This window comes from Nuphar pumila, chromosome 2, assembly GCF_984573655.1.
Source record: "Nuphar pumila chromosome 2, dmNupPumi1.hap1.1, whole genome shotgun sequence".
Lineage (NCBI taxonomy): Eukaryota > Viridiplantae > Streptophyta > Magnoliopsida > Nymphaeales > Nymphaeaceae > Nuphar > Nuphar pumila.
In genome coordinates this window covers 9,839,510-9,855,167 of record NC_143250.1, presented here as the reverse complement: position 1 = coordinate 9,855,167, position 15,658 = coordinate 9,839,510, and the positions used below count along the sequence as shown (strand labels likewise).

The window sequence follows — 15,658 nt, the reverse complement described above, 5'->3', positions numbered from 1 at the left end:
AGTAGCAATTTACAGTAAAAATCAAATCAGAGAGTAGCGTTTTACAGTTGAAATCAGATCAGAGTGTAGCGATTTACAGTGAAAATCAAATCAGAGAGTAGCGATTTATAGTGAAAATCAGATCAAAGAGTAGCAATTTATAAAAAAGATCATATAAAGGACCCGCGCCGGGGGGAGCCTCCGGACCCCCCTCCTATAAGGGCCAAAACTTTGAATCAGGCTCCACAACTCATCAAGTTGAATGATGCTAGCCATGCTGGGAGGAGCTTCCAAACCTCCCTCCGGTAAGGGCGAAAACTATGCTACCCACGCTAGGAGGAGCACCCAAACCCCTCTCCTCTAAGAGCAAAAACTATGTTACCCACGCTAGGAGGAGCCCCCAAACCCCCTCCTGTAAGGGCAAAAACTATTCTAACCACGCTGGGAGGAACCTCTAAACCCCTCTCCTATAAGGGCAAAAACTATGCTACCCACGCTGGGAGGAGCCCCCAAACCCTTCTTCTGTAAGGGAAAAAACTATGAATCAATCTCCACAACTCATCAAGTTGAATGATGCTACCCACGCTGGAGGAGCCTTCAAACCCCACTTCTGTAAGGGCAAAAACTCTGAATTAGGCTCCACAACTCATCAAGTTGAATAATGCTACCCATGCTGGAAAGAGCCCCCAAACCCCCCTTCTATAAGGGAAAAACCTATGCTACCCACGCTGAAAGAAGCCCCCAAACCCCCATCCTGTAAGGGCAAACACTCTGAATCAGGCTCCACAACTCATCAAGTTGAACGATGCTACAGTCAGTGTGCAGGTCAATCGGTGTTTGATGGAGCAATATAGGATCGTTTGCTGGATGTGAACAGAAGCAGAAAGAGAAGAGAGAGAGAGTGAGAGGGTTGATGTTCATGGCCTTCTCTAGTGGGGATTTCTTTCTCGGATAATCCTGCAGTGCAGGAATTGGATCTTAAATAACCATCTTCAGGGTACTTAAGTCTTTACAACCACTCCTTTTCTAGAATCGTCATTTTTTTTGCACCAGTGGAAGAAAGGGTACTTAAGTCTTTGCAATCGCATCAAACTCCAACACTAAGTGATGCTGACAAACATGGGGATACGAGACACACATGCTTATATACATGGTGCTTTTTAGGACCCCCGAAAATGAGATGCCTTGTTCAGGGGGGGGGGGACATATAACCTGCTTCAGTGATGATGTGTAGTTTCGTTTTGAAAGGAGACGGCAGTAGTAGTTGAGCATCTTGAATACGAGAGAGAGAGAGAGAGAGAGAGAGAGAGAGTCATAATGGGTGTCAACGGGTCAAATGTAACCCCCACGTCCGACCCAAATGTGAATCCGATTAGTTGATTTGGTAACCAATCTCAGATCCAATCAATAATCGTATTTGGGTTTGGTATTGAATTTCACATTCAAATCCAGAACCAGAATTCGTCTAAGATACCATTTTAACTAAATCCCAAACTCGATTAAGTGTAAATATAGGCTTTTCAGATCCGGTTCCTGTTTTATCCAATTCCATCTGAGTACGAACCCAATTAAGTCGAAACCAATTACACCAGACTTGATAAAACAAGAGACCGACCCATTAACATCCCTATAAAATATCATAATCAGCTTCTTTAAGAGTGAGAACCATATGGTAACAGCCCGATACCCCTCATCTCTTATGTCATCCCTTATATAGTTTTAATATGATCGATATAATAAGAATTGACCCTTGGATTGAGTTTTTTTGATGAAACTATGGTTTTTTCATTGGCAAAGTCATTGCATTTTTTTGGGACATTGATTTTTAAATTGCCACAAATATCATCTATACGCGTGGTGGAGAGGGTGGTGTATGTTCCCCCCGATGGTTCACTGAATCCCACGTCTGTGTTCGGGGCTTTGAATGAGCACCACATATACAAGCACATGGGGCTCGTATTCCCGTGTATGTTGACATAACTTTGCATCGGACTCGGGTGTTGTTGCAAAGACTTAAGTACCCTTTCTTGCTAATCTTCTCATAAAGTGATGATTTGAGAAAATGATAAAAATGCCCTTCATTCAAAAAAGAAAAAACAAACAGTTCAAAAAAAGGACAAACATGTCCTCCATCCAGAAAGTCGAGGATGATGTTGACTCTTCAAAGTCTTCTTCTTCTTTCTCTGTTCAAAAAAAGGACAAACATGTCCTCCATCCAGAAAGTCGAGGATGATGTTGACTCTTCAAAGTCTTCTTCTTCTTTCTCCGTAAAACACTGTAAAACCCTCTCTCTCTCTAGAGAAGAAATCAAGGGAGACAAAGAGTTCTCCCTGGAGAAGGCCATGAACATCAACCCTCTCACTCACTCTCCCTTCTCTCTCTACTTCTGTGCATATCCAACAAACGTTACTACATTGCTCCATCAAACACCGATTGACCTGCACATTGACTGTAGCATCGTTCAACTTGAAGAGTTGATATGTATAGGAGAATACAAAGATGTTTCTCGGATTCATTGAAACCTGTTATTTCTTTTTCAATGTGCAGTTGGCTCTTATCATTTTCAGTTGCTTTTTAGATTATATTTTCAATTCTGGTGTATTTAAATCCATCAATTTGTATGTAATCGGAGCTCATTTCGATCTAAATTTTTTATTGCAACTTTATGCATATGTCTTCATGCTTTTCACCAAAAATCAGATCATTCTAAGTTTGTTTGACCTACTTTAAAAATCGAGGTTCAGAACCTGTTATTTTGCACCGTCAGGATTTTAGCAGAATCAGGACGAACTTGCGGGAGTGATTTCTTCCTAACCAGGGATGATCTTTTCGATCCGTAAAAAGGGATGTTTTCTAAATTAAATCTAGTTTGTCCATACTAAATTTCAGCGATTTCTATGGTGTTTTCATACCAGTTTTGGGTCAAAAACCAAACCCTGTCACCTTGTGTCATTTTAACGACTCAAATTTTGATCCATTTTGTCAAAATTTTATTTCCATAATGAGGGATCATTTTTCAATTTCGTAAATTGGGTTCTCTTTGTTTATGTGTCTAGTTCATATTTGTAAATTTTCAGAATTTTTCATGATCAATTGCTTATTTTATTTTGATTTAATACCAGAACCTTGTATCCAGATTTTGTAAATGTTCTGATTTTGACCCCCATATCATGACTGTTGTAGCCCTCCTTCAACAAATCGCTATTTGATTGACAATATTCCTCAGAAAATCATTGTTATGATTTTTTGGGGTCTCTAATGTGTCTCTACTAGGATTTGTAGTGTTTTTTGGTTTCCAAGGACCCCTATAATGATTTATAGTGTTGTCTGATCTTTTAACAACGATTTGTAGTATTTTCAGGTCTTCAACGACCCCTACAACGATTTATAGTATTGACCGATCTTTTAACTACAATTTGTAGTATTTTTGGGTCTCCAACGACCCCTATAACGATTTATAGTGTTGTCCGGTCTTTTAACTACGATTTATAGTATTTTCGGGTCTCCAATGACCCCTACAACGATTTATAGTATTGTTTGGTCTTTTAACTATAATTTATAGTGTTTTCGGGTCTCTAACGACACCCACAATGATTTATAGTGTTGTTAGACCTCGTTATTGCGATTTATAGTGTTTTCCGCTAAACACTACAGCGATTTGCGATATAAATCGCTGTATATCGCTACCAAAATTATAACCAACTTGTCAGGACCATATCTCCCTAACCAAAGATTGGATTTCAAATCCGAAAAAAGTGGTGTCTTTGTTATGAAGTCTAGTTTATTCTTATAAATTTTTAGAGATTTTTATGATCATTTGTTATCCCATTTGGTTAAAAAACCAGACCCCTATCAGTTTGCCTTATTTGAATGACACAGTTTTTTGTTCATTTTGTAAGTCATATCTCTCTAACGAAAGATCATTTTTTAAATCCGTAAAAACGGTTTTCTTTCTCTATGTATTTCATAACTTTATATGCTCATTTGATATTTCAAATCTGTTAAAAACCGAGACTGGTTACAAAATTTTAAATTCTGTAACAGGTTCATTTCCTGTTTGGAAACAGTGACTTCTCGAAGTCGCCATTTTCAAACCAAAATCAATTTTTTCATTATGTAAATTGGGTTGGTTTCTGAATTGAGTTAAGCAACTTCTCTTTCAAATTTGGGAGAAATCGGGTCTGTTTAGCTTCTGCAACATCCAGTTTACTGAAACCTGTCTGTTAAAATCCAATTTTCTGTTTCTGAAATTAATTTTCTGATGTTTTAATTATAACTCTAGTTTCAGAAATGATTTTGACATTTTGTAAAAAGGGAGTGCTTTCTTGCTGAGCTGTGAGTCCATGAATTCATTTTAAGCTAAACTTCGGTTGTTTAAAACTCCCATCTTTCTAAAAATGATCTTTCAAATGCTTTCACAAAATCATGCATCATATATGTTTATTTTGTTTAATTTTCTTTATCTCTGAGGCATGAAAGGATAATTTTGTTTGTATTCTTCAATTTTTCAATAATTGAGGAAAAATTCATAAAGGCCTACACTTATTTCTAACAAGTTTGCTCATTTTGCAGGATTTTCTATTTTTGTTATTTCTTTTTTTCAATTGTTGTATCAATTCAAATGTTGTAATAAATCAATTAATGAGAAGTTTACTTTATGCTTAGATTAGAATAAATGAGCATGTAGTTTAATTTTTCATTTTTCATAATCAATATGTTGCATTTTTTTTCATTTTTAATAACACTATGGTGAAACACGAATGGCACAAGCACCATTCTAATAAAAGGTGATTAAATCCTAAGTTGACGATACCAAATTTTGGGTCAAAAACCACAACCCTGTCACCACAACAGGGTGACAAGTTGGTCTTCCGCTAATCGCTATAGCGATTTATAGTGTTTTTGAATCTCACTGTAGCGATTTGTAGTGTCTTCCGCAAATCGCTATAGCGATTTATAGTGTTATTCAGTAAGCAAATCATGTTTCAAAACCAACTAATTACATCACAAATCGCCATTACATGCAAGAAATAACAAAAATGAACGTATGCCCACGACAAAGAACACGAAAACACAAGCACCAACCGCACAGGGATGAAGAAACAAAGCTAATGCTTCGAGTTCAGCATCGATGGCAGTGATCTCTGGGTAGCCATGATGCAGCTTGATGGAGAAGAAGAACAAATCACAAACACCAAGAAAAACAAAAAAGAAACGAACGAAAATCAGTATCAGTCTATAGCAGTGATCTTGCACCACCCATGACGAATCTTGAAGACTTGAACGACCGACACCAGCAAGAAACTAAACCTTTCAAGAAGATTCTCTCTATCTTCTACAGAAAGGGTTGTTGAAGCAGATGTTCGCTAGATCCTCAGGAATGCCGTTGGGAAAGCGTCTCTTCATCTCCAAGAACACCTTCATCGTGAGGAAGCTGCCATCCGGTCCATGGCGGAACATGTACCGGGGCGTCTGCAACCCAACGCCGACCAAGTTGGCCACCGCCTCAAGATTGTGCGAGCGGCCGGTAGATTCCATCAGGTACCCCGCGTCGTAGGACATTGGGAAGTACAGCTTCATTTTCTCCAAAAACTCCTCGCGCCTCTCCGGCAAGCGGTCCCTGAGAACTTTCAGCATCGAGGCGAAGATATTGCCTCCTTCGTACGTCACCCAGCGGATCCGGTCCTCCATCAGCGTGTCCGAGCGACAGAGCTCGACGCTGAGGACATCCGGATGGATGCCCTCCTGGAGGTTGCGCTCGAGGTCGATGGCATTCTTCATCAGGAGCGACCGGAAATTGGCATCGAGCTCGTCCGGGGAGTTCGCCAGCTTGACGTTGAACTCAAAGATGCATTCTTCACCGGTGCTCGGCAGGGTGGGGAGGTTACCGTGCTCGTCGAAGAAGGTGAGGCCGAGCTGGAGGAGGCGCACGCGGTGGGTGTTGAAGTTGTCGTTTACGCAGGCGTAGATGGTGTCGTTGGTGCGGGGGGTGGATGGATTGGGCAGCACTGGGATGCCGATGAGAACTGTGTGGATGGCGACGTAGGGGTGGTGGACAACTATCTGGCGGATGAAGTCGAGCTCTTCGTGGACGTTGTGAGCCCAGAGTTGCCTGATTATGGGGAGTTCCATGTGGTCTGAAAAAAATGTGAAAATGTTATGGGCCAAGACCAAGAAAGGGAGAAGGAAGAAGATCTGGTAGGTTCTCTCTCTCTCTCTCTCGATGCGAAGGTTCTCTCTCTCTCTCTCTCTCTCTCTCTCTCTCTCTCTCTCTCTCTCTCGTTACGTAGAGTGAGGATATATAGTTTCGTTATAGATGGTGATGGTGGTCGTAGGAGTTGGGCTTCTTGGATCTGCCATGTCGTTACATAGTGATGAAGTGTAGTTTCGTTTTGAAAGGTGACGGTGGTAGTAGTTGGGCCTCTTGAATACGAGAGAGAGAGAGTCATAATGGGTGTCAACGGGTTAAATGTAACCCCCACGTCCGACCTAAATGTGAATCCGATTAGTTGATTCGGTAACCAATCTCAGATCCAATCAATAATCGTATTCGGGTTTGGTATTGAATTTTAAATCCAAATCCAAAACCCGAATTCGTCTACGATATGAATCCAACTAAAACCCAAACTCGATTAAGTGTAAATATCAGCTTTTCAGATCCGGTTCCAGTTTTATCCAATTCATTCTGAGTCCGAGAACTCGATTAAGTCGAAACCAATTACACCGGACTTGGTAAAACAAGAGTCCGACCCATTAACATCCCTATAAAATATCGTAATCAGCTTCTTTAAGAGTGAGAGAGGACCATATGGTAACAGCCCGGTACCCCTCATCTTTTATGTCATCCCCTATATAGTTTTAATATGATCGATTTAATAGGATTTGACCCTTTGGATCGAGTTTTTTGATGAAACTATGATTTTTTTCATTGGCAAAGTCATTGCATTTTTTGGGGACATTGATTTTTGAATTGCCACAAATATCATCTATACTCGTGGTAGAATCCACTGATTCCAATGCCAATCTTTACTAAATGGACAATTTAGATCATGTATACAGGGTCCAGTTGAACCAAACGACTTCAATCAATGAGATCTCAAGAAAGGGTATGATATAACGATGACTTTGGTGATGACTCGGTCCAAATCGCATATGGCAGTCAGCTTCTTGTACAGAGACTGGGAGGGGATGCCATCCGATATCTGCCCCAAATCTTACATTTAGTAGTCAGATTTATTAAAAAAAAATGAATTTGATTGATAATTGGATTCGGTTTACAATTTTTCAACTGAATCTGATGGACATCCGATTTTGACGAATATCCAAATCGTGTGAGTACATGTAATTAGTTGGACCCAATATTACCCTTTCTCCATCCAAATCTGAATCCAACTCCGAATTTGATTAGCCGGCACTAGGTGTGTCAATGAGTCAGGTTTGGTTCGGACCCAGAAGGAACTAGACCTGACCTTGATTTTCAGGTATGGCAGCGTAGACCCACCATAAGACAAACCATATCCGAACCCGATAAAAACTACATGATCCAGACCCGGGCCATACCCCGTAAAATAATTAGGCTTGTTTAACTTGGGCTGATTAGTGAGCTTGAACTAGGCTTGATATGCCACAAGAATGAGCCAAGCTTCAACACTTCAAGCTCGTCTCATAAAGCTCATTTAGCATCCCTAAAATTCCCAACTCGTTACACCATATAATTCTAACTGCGATTATAATCGAGAAGGAAGCAGATCCAAGAAACTAGTCTAGTGGTTTGTCATTCCAAAGTCTATTAAGGCTCTTTGGGGCATGGGATAAGCTCACAAAGTTTTAGGCTGCCAGGACAGTGACAGTATGCATGAACTAAGTCTACGTTTTTTATGTGTGTTTATAAAAAAATGTTTATAAAGACTCAGGACTCCTATCTAGGGCTGGTAAACAAGTTAAACGAGCTGAGCTTGAAGTGTTCAAGCTTGGCTCATTTTTGTAGTGAGCCAAGCTGAGATTGAGCTGTCTTGTTTATAATGAAAATGCATTGGTTCAAAGCTGAGATTGAGCTTATGCGAGTCAAGCCGAGCTGAGTACCTATTGTTGATATTCAGCTTGCGAACAAGCTACGAGCCAAACACGAGCCGGTTTGCTAGCCGCTGGGCTCGTTTCCTATCTTAGCAAATCAACTATCACATAATTACTTTCTTTTGAAGTCCAGTTGCAGTGAAAATCCTCGAACTTCCTAAAGCACTCCAACCCTTACCCCTGCACTGAGCTTGGCCTTCCAATCTTAGTCATAGCCTTGGAGATCATCTGAAATATATACGATTTACTTTACATGCACTAGTTTAGCAAGTTTGTATGCTACATGATTGCTGCTTCTGTGAATCCACCGGCATGGATTCGTCTGATTAAAGAAGCCACCACGAGATATTGAATCCACACCGAACATCTCATCCAACCAGTATGTGCGTGGTCCCCAGTCTCATGGTTCCAAAATGAGATGTGCGGTGGGAATTCAATATGACTTCAGTACTTCCTGATCTGCCCGCATAAGCCACCAGTTCGTACTCCATACGAAAAACACTCCTCTTACGGTCATATGATAGATGACAAATTGCCGGTTATATTGAATTCCCACCGCACATCTAACTTGGGAACCGTCAGGTATGTGAGAGTGAGGCCCACGCATACCTCTCTCACTTTAGATGTGCAGAGGTGATATAGAATATAAAACGGTATTTTTAATATGACAGTAACTGCTCCTCCCCAAAGAAGTTAAAAAAACAGAACGTCTTCAAATGTAAAAATCTACAAATCAAAAGAATGCAATAAAGGTTAGGAGATAAGGCATAATAAGAAGAAGAAGAAGAAGAAGTAGGAGCTCAATTGAACTGTGCTGCAATCCTTCAACAGGCAGACATTCATATGCCAACACTAACTAACATCACAAATCGCGAAGCTTGATGGAGAAGAAGAACAAAAGCACAAACACCAAGAAAAACAAAAAAGAAATGAACGGAAATCAGTATCGATCGATAACATTGATCTTGCACCACCCATGATGAATCTTGAAGACTTGAACAACCAACACCAGCAAGAGGCTAAACCTTTCAAGAAGATTCCCTCTCTCGCTCAGATTCGGATGATGAAGCAGAGCGCGTTCGCTCGATCCTCAGGAATGCCGTTGGGAAAGTGTCTCTTCATCCGCAAGAACGCCTTCATCGTGAGGAAGCTGCGCACCGCTGCCTGACTGCAAGAGTAGCAGGGCGTCTGCAAGTTGGAGCGCGCCTCAAGATTGAACGAGTGGCTGGTAGATAACATCAGGTGCAACACGTCGTAGAACTTTGGGAAGTACAGCCTCACCTTCTCCCGAAACTCCTCGCGCCTCTCCGGCAAGCGGTCCCTGAGAACTTTCAGCATTGAGAAGAAGATTTTGCCTCCGTTGAATGTCACCCACCGAATCCGGTCCTCCATCAGCGTGTCCGAGCGACAAAGCTCGATGCCGAGGACGTCCGGATGTATGCCCATCTGGAGGTTGCGCTCGAGGTCGATATCATTCGTCATCAGACGCGACCGTAAATGGGCATGGAGCTCGTCCGGGGAGTTCGCCAGCTTGACGTTGAACTCAAAGATGAATTCTTCACCGATGCCCGGCTGGTTGGGGAGGTTGCCTTCCTCGTCGAAGAAGGTGAGTCCGAGTTTACAGAGGCGCACGCGGTGGGTGTTGAGGTTGTGGCTTACGCAGAAGTAGGCGATGTCGGGGGTCAAAGTGGTGGATGGATTGGGCTGCACCGGTATGCCAATGAGAAAGGTGTTGACGGCAACGTAGGGATGTTGGACAACTATCTGGCGGATGAAGTCGATCTCTTGGTGAACGTTGTGCGCCCAGACTTGCCTGATTATGGGGAGTTCCATGTGGCCTGAAAAATGTGGTAATGCTATGGGGCCAAGATCAAGAAAGGGGAGACGGAAGAAGATCGGGAAGGGGTCTCTCTCTCTCTCTCTCTCTCTTGTTACATAGAGTGAGGATATATAGTTTCGTTATGCATGGTGATGGTGGTCATAGGAGTTTGGCTTCTTGAATCTGCCATGTCGTTACATAGAGTGATCAGGATATGTACGTAGTTTCATTTTGGAGGGTGACGGGGGTAGTAGTTGGGCTTCTTGAATATGAGAGAGAGAGAGAGAGAGAGAGAGAGAGAGAGAGAGAGTCATAATGGTTGTCAACGGGTCGAATGTTACCCCACATCCGACCCAAATGCGAATCCGATTAGTTGATTCGGTAGCCAAACTCAGATCCAATCAATAATCGTAGTCAAGTTTGGTATTGAATTTTAAATTCAAATCCAGAATTAACCTGAATTCGACTAAGATCTGAATCCAACTAAAACCCAAGCTTGATTAAGTATAAATATAGGCTTTTCAGATCCGGTTTCAGTTTTATCCAATTCAGTCCCAGTCCAAACTCGATTAAGTCAAAGGCAATTATTTCGGACTTGGTAAGGCCAGAGACCGACCCATTAACATCCCTATATCATATCGTACTTGTTGTAGAGAGAGGACCATATGGTAACAGGCCGGTTCCCCTCATCTCTTATGTCATCCCTTATATAGTTAAAATGTGATTGATTTAATAGGAATCGACCCTTGTATCGTATTTTTTTTATGAATAACATGATATCTTAATTCGCAAAATCTTTACATATTTTGGTACATTGATTTTTGAATTACAAAAAATATCATCTACTCGAGTTCAATAGATGAGATCTCAATAAAGAGTGTGATAATCAGGACGACTTTGGTGATGACGGGATCCAAATCTCATTTGGCAGTCAGCTTCTTGTACAGAGACTGGGAGGGGATGTCATCCGATATCTGCACCGAATGCGAGTTTGAGTAGTCAGATTCAGTAAAAAAATGAAATTGATTAATGATTGGATTAGGTTTCGGTATTTTGCAACTGAATCTGATGTACATCCGATTTTTACGGATATCCAAGAATCGCGTGAGTACATGTAATTAGTTGGACCCAATAGTACTCTTTCTCCATCCAAATCTGAATCCAACTCTAAATTTGATTAAACAGTACTAGGGATGTCAACGGGCGGCTTTGGTTAGGACCCACGTGAAACCAGCCCCTGATTTTTGGGTATGGTATCGGGTTCAGACCCGAATCTAATCGGACCCACCATAAGAGAAAGCATACCCGGACCTAATACGAACTACATATAGAACTTAGTGTTACATATTAATAAATACTTATATTACCAAACCATGTACGTACATATAGAACTTAGTGTTACATATTAAGTATACTTACTCGATGTAGGGGTCGATCGCTGAGCAATTAAAAATGATATAGATTTATGTTGCGTTTTGCTCTCGATCTTTCAAGAGTCTTGACTGGTAACTTCCAAAGATATGCCCAAGTGGTTGAAATATCCACAGTTTGTCAGCTATAGTAAATTCTTCTACATTATCATTACGAGGTGGGCAAGTGTAACGTGTTAGAATGTGAGGTTTAAAGTACATAGATGAGAAATTTGAAATCTCTTATAAAGTGTACGCCTCACAAATAGAACCCTCTACTCTTGCTTTATTCTGAACTTTTTTTTGAGGTCCAAGCATGTATATGTCAACAATATATATCTCGTAATACAATAAATTTCTCAATAGCATTGAAGACAAAAATATAAAAAAAAATATACCTTTCAAATGGGTACATCCATCGATATTGCACAGGATCACCAACCCTTATTTCATATGGCAAATGTATAATCACATGTTCTATAACATCAAAAAATGCTGGCAGAAATATCTTCTCTAGCTGACAAATAGTAGTGAGGACAGAATCCTTGAGATTCTTTACTTCAGATACTACGACTTTCGATGCGCATAATGTTCTAAAAAATCTACTCAACTCAAATAATACCCACCATATAGGTTTGTCTAACATATTATGGAATGCTAGGAGAATCAATCGTTGCATAATGGCATGACAATCATGGCTCTTTAACCCATATAATTGTCCCTTGTCTATCTTCACAACTCGAGCAATGCTAGAGACATATCCATCTGGAAATCTCAACTGTCTCAACCATTGACATATCTGCTTTATTTGATCTAGTCCAAACACGTACCTTGCTTTTGGTTTCAGTATTTTGCCATTGTACTCTTTGAGTTTCAATTCTGCTCTTTTACATATTACTTTTAAATCTATATGGGTCTTCGAATTATCCTTCATTTTCCCTTTGACATTCATTACCGTATTGAACACATTATCAAAAACATTTTTCTCCACATGTATCACATCCAAATTATGTCGTATCAATAAGGTCGACCAATATGGTAGTTCTCAAAATATAGATTTCTTTGTCCAATTGTGATCCTTCACAAATCCAAGGGAGGACATCGGGCTATAGGCATCTGTCAGTCTATATAGAATGTATTGCAATCTTCTTAAAATCTCTATGCCAGACAACAGTGTAGGTGGACTTTTTATTTCAGTTGTGCCTGCTCGAAGCACATTCCTTTATCATTAGAACGAACGGTCACTGGGTAGAAATCGACGGTGACAATCAAACCAGCATGGCTTCCTTCCATGCATTAATCTAAATTTTTTTTAATCTTTCATGTACTATAGACATGTCAACCTCCCATTTGTGCTCCAACCAGATAACATACCATATGCAGAGAAGTCACTGATTTTCCATAGAACAACAACCTTCATTTTGAAGTTTTGTTTTTTGTGGGCATCGTACGTGAGAATACCGTCATCCCACAATATTTTCAGTTCATCAATCAATGACCTTAAATATACATCAAGATTTTAGCTCGGAAAGGTCGGACCAGGGATCAATAGAGACAAGAAAAGATTTGAACGCTTCATACACAAGCTTGGAGGAAGGTTGTATGGGGTGACAAATACTGGCCAACACGAGTATGAAGTTGATCTACCCCCAAACGGATTAAATTCATCTATACATAAACTGAGCCTAACATTTCTCACTTCAATTGCAAAGGTCTGATGAGTACAATCAAAGTGCTTCTAAGCTTCTGCGTCAACAGGATGCGTGATCTTGTATTCATCATGTCGAACATTATTTGCATATCGTCTTATGTATTTAGTTGTCCTCGAAGATATATACAATCGTTGCAATCTAGGAGTAAGAGGGAAGTAGTAGAGCGACTTGTATGACACTTCTTTTGACTGCGTACTACCATTGCTTCTTGTCTTTGGCTTGAACCGAGGATGCCCACATGACGAACATGATCTGCTATTTTTCTGATCTTTGAAATACAACATGCAGTGATTTGGATAAGCATCTATCTTTTCATACCTCATACTTAGAGCGTTGACCATAACCTTCGCACGATAAAAATTTTGTGATAATTTTTCATCTTTGTGCAACATACTCTTCACAATAGAGCAGAGATGGTCAAAACGTGATTGACTAAAATTAAACTCGAACTTCAAATTCAATAGTTGAAGAACTGTACACGAGATAGTGTGACTCTCACAACCATTCCAAAGTGGTTCATCAGCATATCTAAGTAAATCATAAAATCTACTAGTTGCATTGTTTGCTGCTTCTTTCTCTGCCTCAGTTGGTACATCAATAGGATCCATAGCAGAACCCAGTTCTGGTCTTCCAGCATCAAATATTAAATCCACATATGGATTATTGTGCACTACATTCACCCGTGCGTCAAAATTATTCTTAAATTCTTCACCATGAAGCGTCCAATTCTGATAATCACACTCATAAAATTCTTCCTGTATAGGTGATGTCTAACGCCATGAGGTTTTACAAATCGATTGTTCTTACACATCGTGGAGAGGCACCTGATCCAACCTGTGGGATCCACTATACTGACACTTTCCATTGCAAATTCAATAAAACTGTCAACACCATCCATATATTCAAGCGATACCTTATTGTCAACTATCTTACGGTACATCCATTCACGGTTTACAGTCATTTCGTCCTATGATGTTATGGATATTATCTTAACCAGTTAAAAGAGAATCATAAGAATGCTATGATGAAGAAAATATCAAATCCATCAAAGCAGTTCTAGATATCCACAACTAAGTGAGTATGTGAACAAAAAATTATTGCATCTAAAAAAATAAATAACCTGTGATGTGCTTGCATCACTTACTCACCATGGGTATTTACCTGATTTGCATGCTATTGTCTTTGTATTTTTTTTTTATATTTTTTTTTGCATTTCAGTTTTTAGTCGCATGCGATGCTTAGCAGTAAGCATCGCGCAATTAACTCAGCTACGCACCAGCAAAGCATAGTTATATACAACCAAAAAAAAAAGGAGGGTGCAAGGGCCAAAAGGCCTCTGCGGATCTTGAAAAGGAGGAGGATGGCCCATGCCGGACCAAGACAAAAAAAAGGAGGGGGAGGGGGGAGGCAGGGGGCGATGGTCTCTGCCAAACCAAGACGAAAAAAGGGGTGGGCGGCGTAGGGGCCAAATACCCCTGTGACTCTTGAAAAGGAGGAAGTAGGGGCCGATGGCCTCTGTCAGACCAAGACAAAAAAAAAAAGGGTGGGGGCGCAGGGGCCAAAAGGCCCCTGTGGCTCTTGAAAAGGAGGAAGCAGGGGTCGATGGCCCCTGCCTGACCAAGACGAAAAAAAAAGTAAAATGAAGGAGAAAACACAGGGGGGAGAGGGATCACCTGAGGGAGAGGGAGCGTGAACAGCGATGAGAGGGAGCGTGAAGGGGGGGCTCTGGCGAAGAGAGGGAGTGCGGATGGGGGGCTTCGGAGACTGAGGAGGGTCGAGAGGGAAAGAAGGGGAGGCAGGGGGGTGAGGTGACCGGACGGGGTCGGTCGCCCGACGAGGAGGCAACAGTGGAGCTGCTGAAAAAGGGGCAGCGAAGGAGGAGGCTCGAGAGGGAGAGAAACCAAGAGGGAGGAAGGGGGGGGGGGGGATGAGGTGATCAGACGGGGTCGATCGCCCGACGAGGGGGGACCGTTGGAGCTGCCAGAAAAGGGGCAGCGATGGTCAGACAGGAGGATCGACGGAGGCGGGCGACAAAGACAGGACAATTAGGGTTCAATTTGGGGAAAATCAGAGAGAGAGGAGAGAGAATGTCACGGCTTAGACAAGTTTATGTCGAAAAATAGCAATGGATTAACGACGGAAACATTCTGTCTCAAACTTTGTCGCTAAGTAGCAACTTCCATAGCGACGGAAAACTTATATCGCTAATCCATCACTACATTGTGACGAAGTTTGATACAAAACTTTTTCGTCACTAATTAGTGATAGAGTATGAGACAAAATATTTCCGTCGCTAAATCCACAGCAAATTTTAATTTTAGCAACGACTACTTTTCTCTCGCTAAGCCGTCACAACTTTGCGATGGATATAGTCCGTCGCTAATTAACGTTTTTCTTATAGTGCAAGTACCAACAACAGAGGGATGAAGAAACGAAGCTAATGCATCGAGTTCAGCATCTATGGTAGTGATCTCAGGGTAGCCATGATGCAGCTTGATGGAGAAGAAGAACAGTTCACAAACACCAAGAAAAACAAAAAAGAAACGAACGGAAATCAGTATCGGTCCATAGCAGTGATCCTGCACCACCCATGACGAATCTTGAAGACTTGAACGACCAACACCAGCAAGAAACTAAATCTTTCAAGAAGATTCTCTCTATCTTCT

At 41.1% G+C, this 15,658-nt stretch overlaps 2 protein-coding genes across 2 annotated transcripts; both read right to left on the bottom strand.

Annotated features, from left to right (window-relative positions):
- Positions 1-5,307: 5,307 nt before the first annotated feature.
- Positions 5,308-6,111, bottom strand: LOC149844706 (putative CCR4-associated factor 1 homolog 2). The gene has a single exon (XM_089986016.1). The coding sequence runs from the start codon at positions 6,109-6,111 to the stop codon at positions 5,308-5,310; it is 804 nt and encodes a 267-aa protein (XP_089842142.1).
- Positions 6,112-9,102: 2,991 nt separating this feature from the next.
- LOC149844705 (putative CCR4-associated factor 1 homolog 10) lies at positions 9,103-9,534 on the bottom strand. The gene has a single exon (XM_089986002.1). It carries the CDS (start codon positions 9,532-9,534, stop codon positions 9,103-9,105), a length of 432 nt encoding a protein of 143 aa, XP_089842128.1.
- Positions 9,535-15,658: the final 6,124 nt, after the last annotated feature.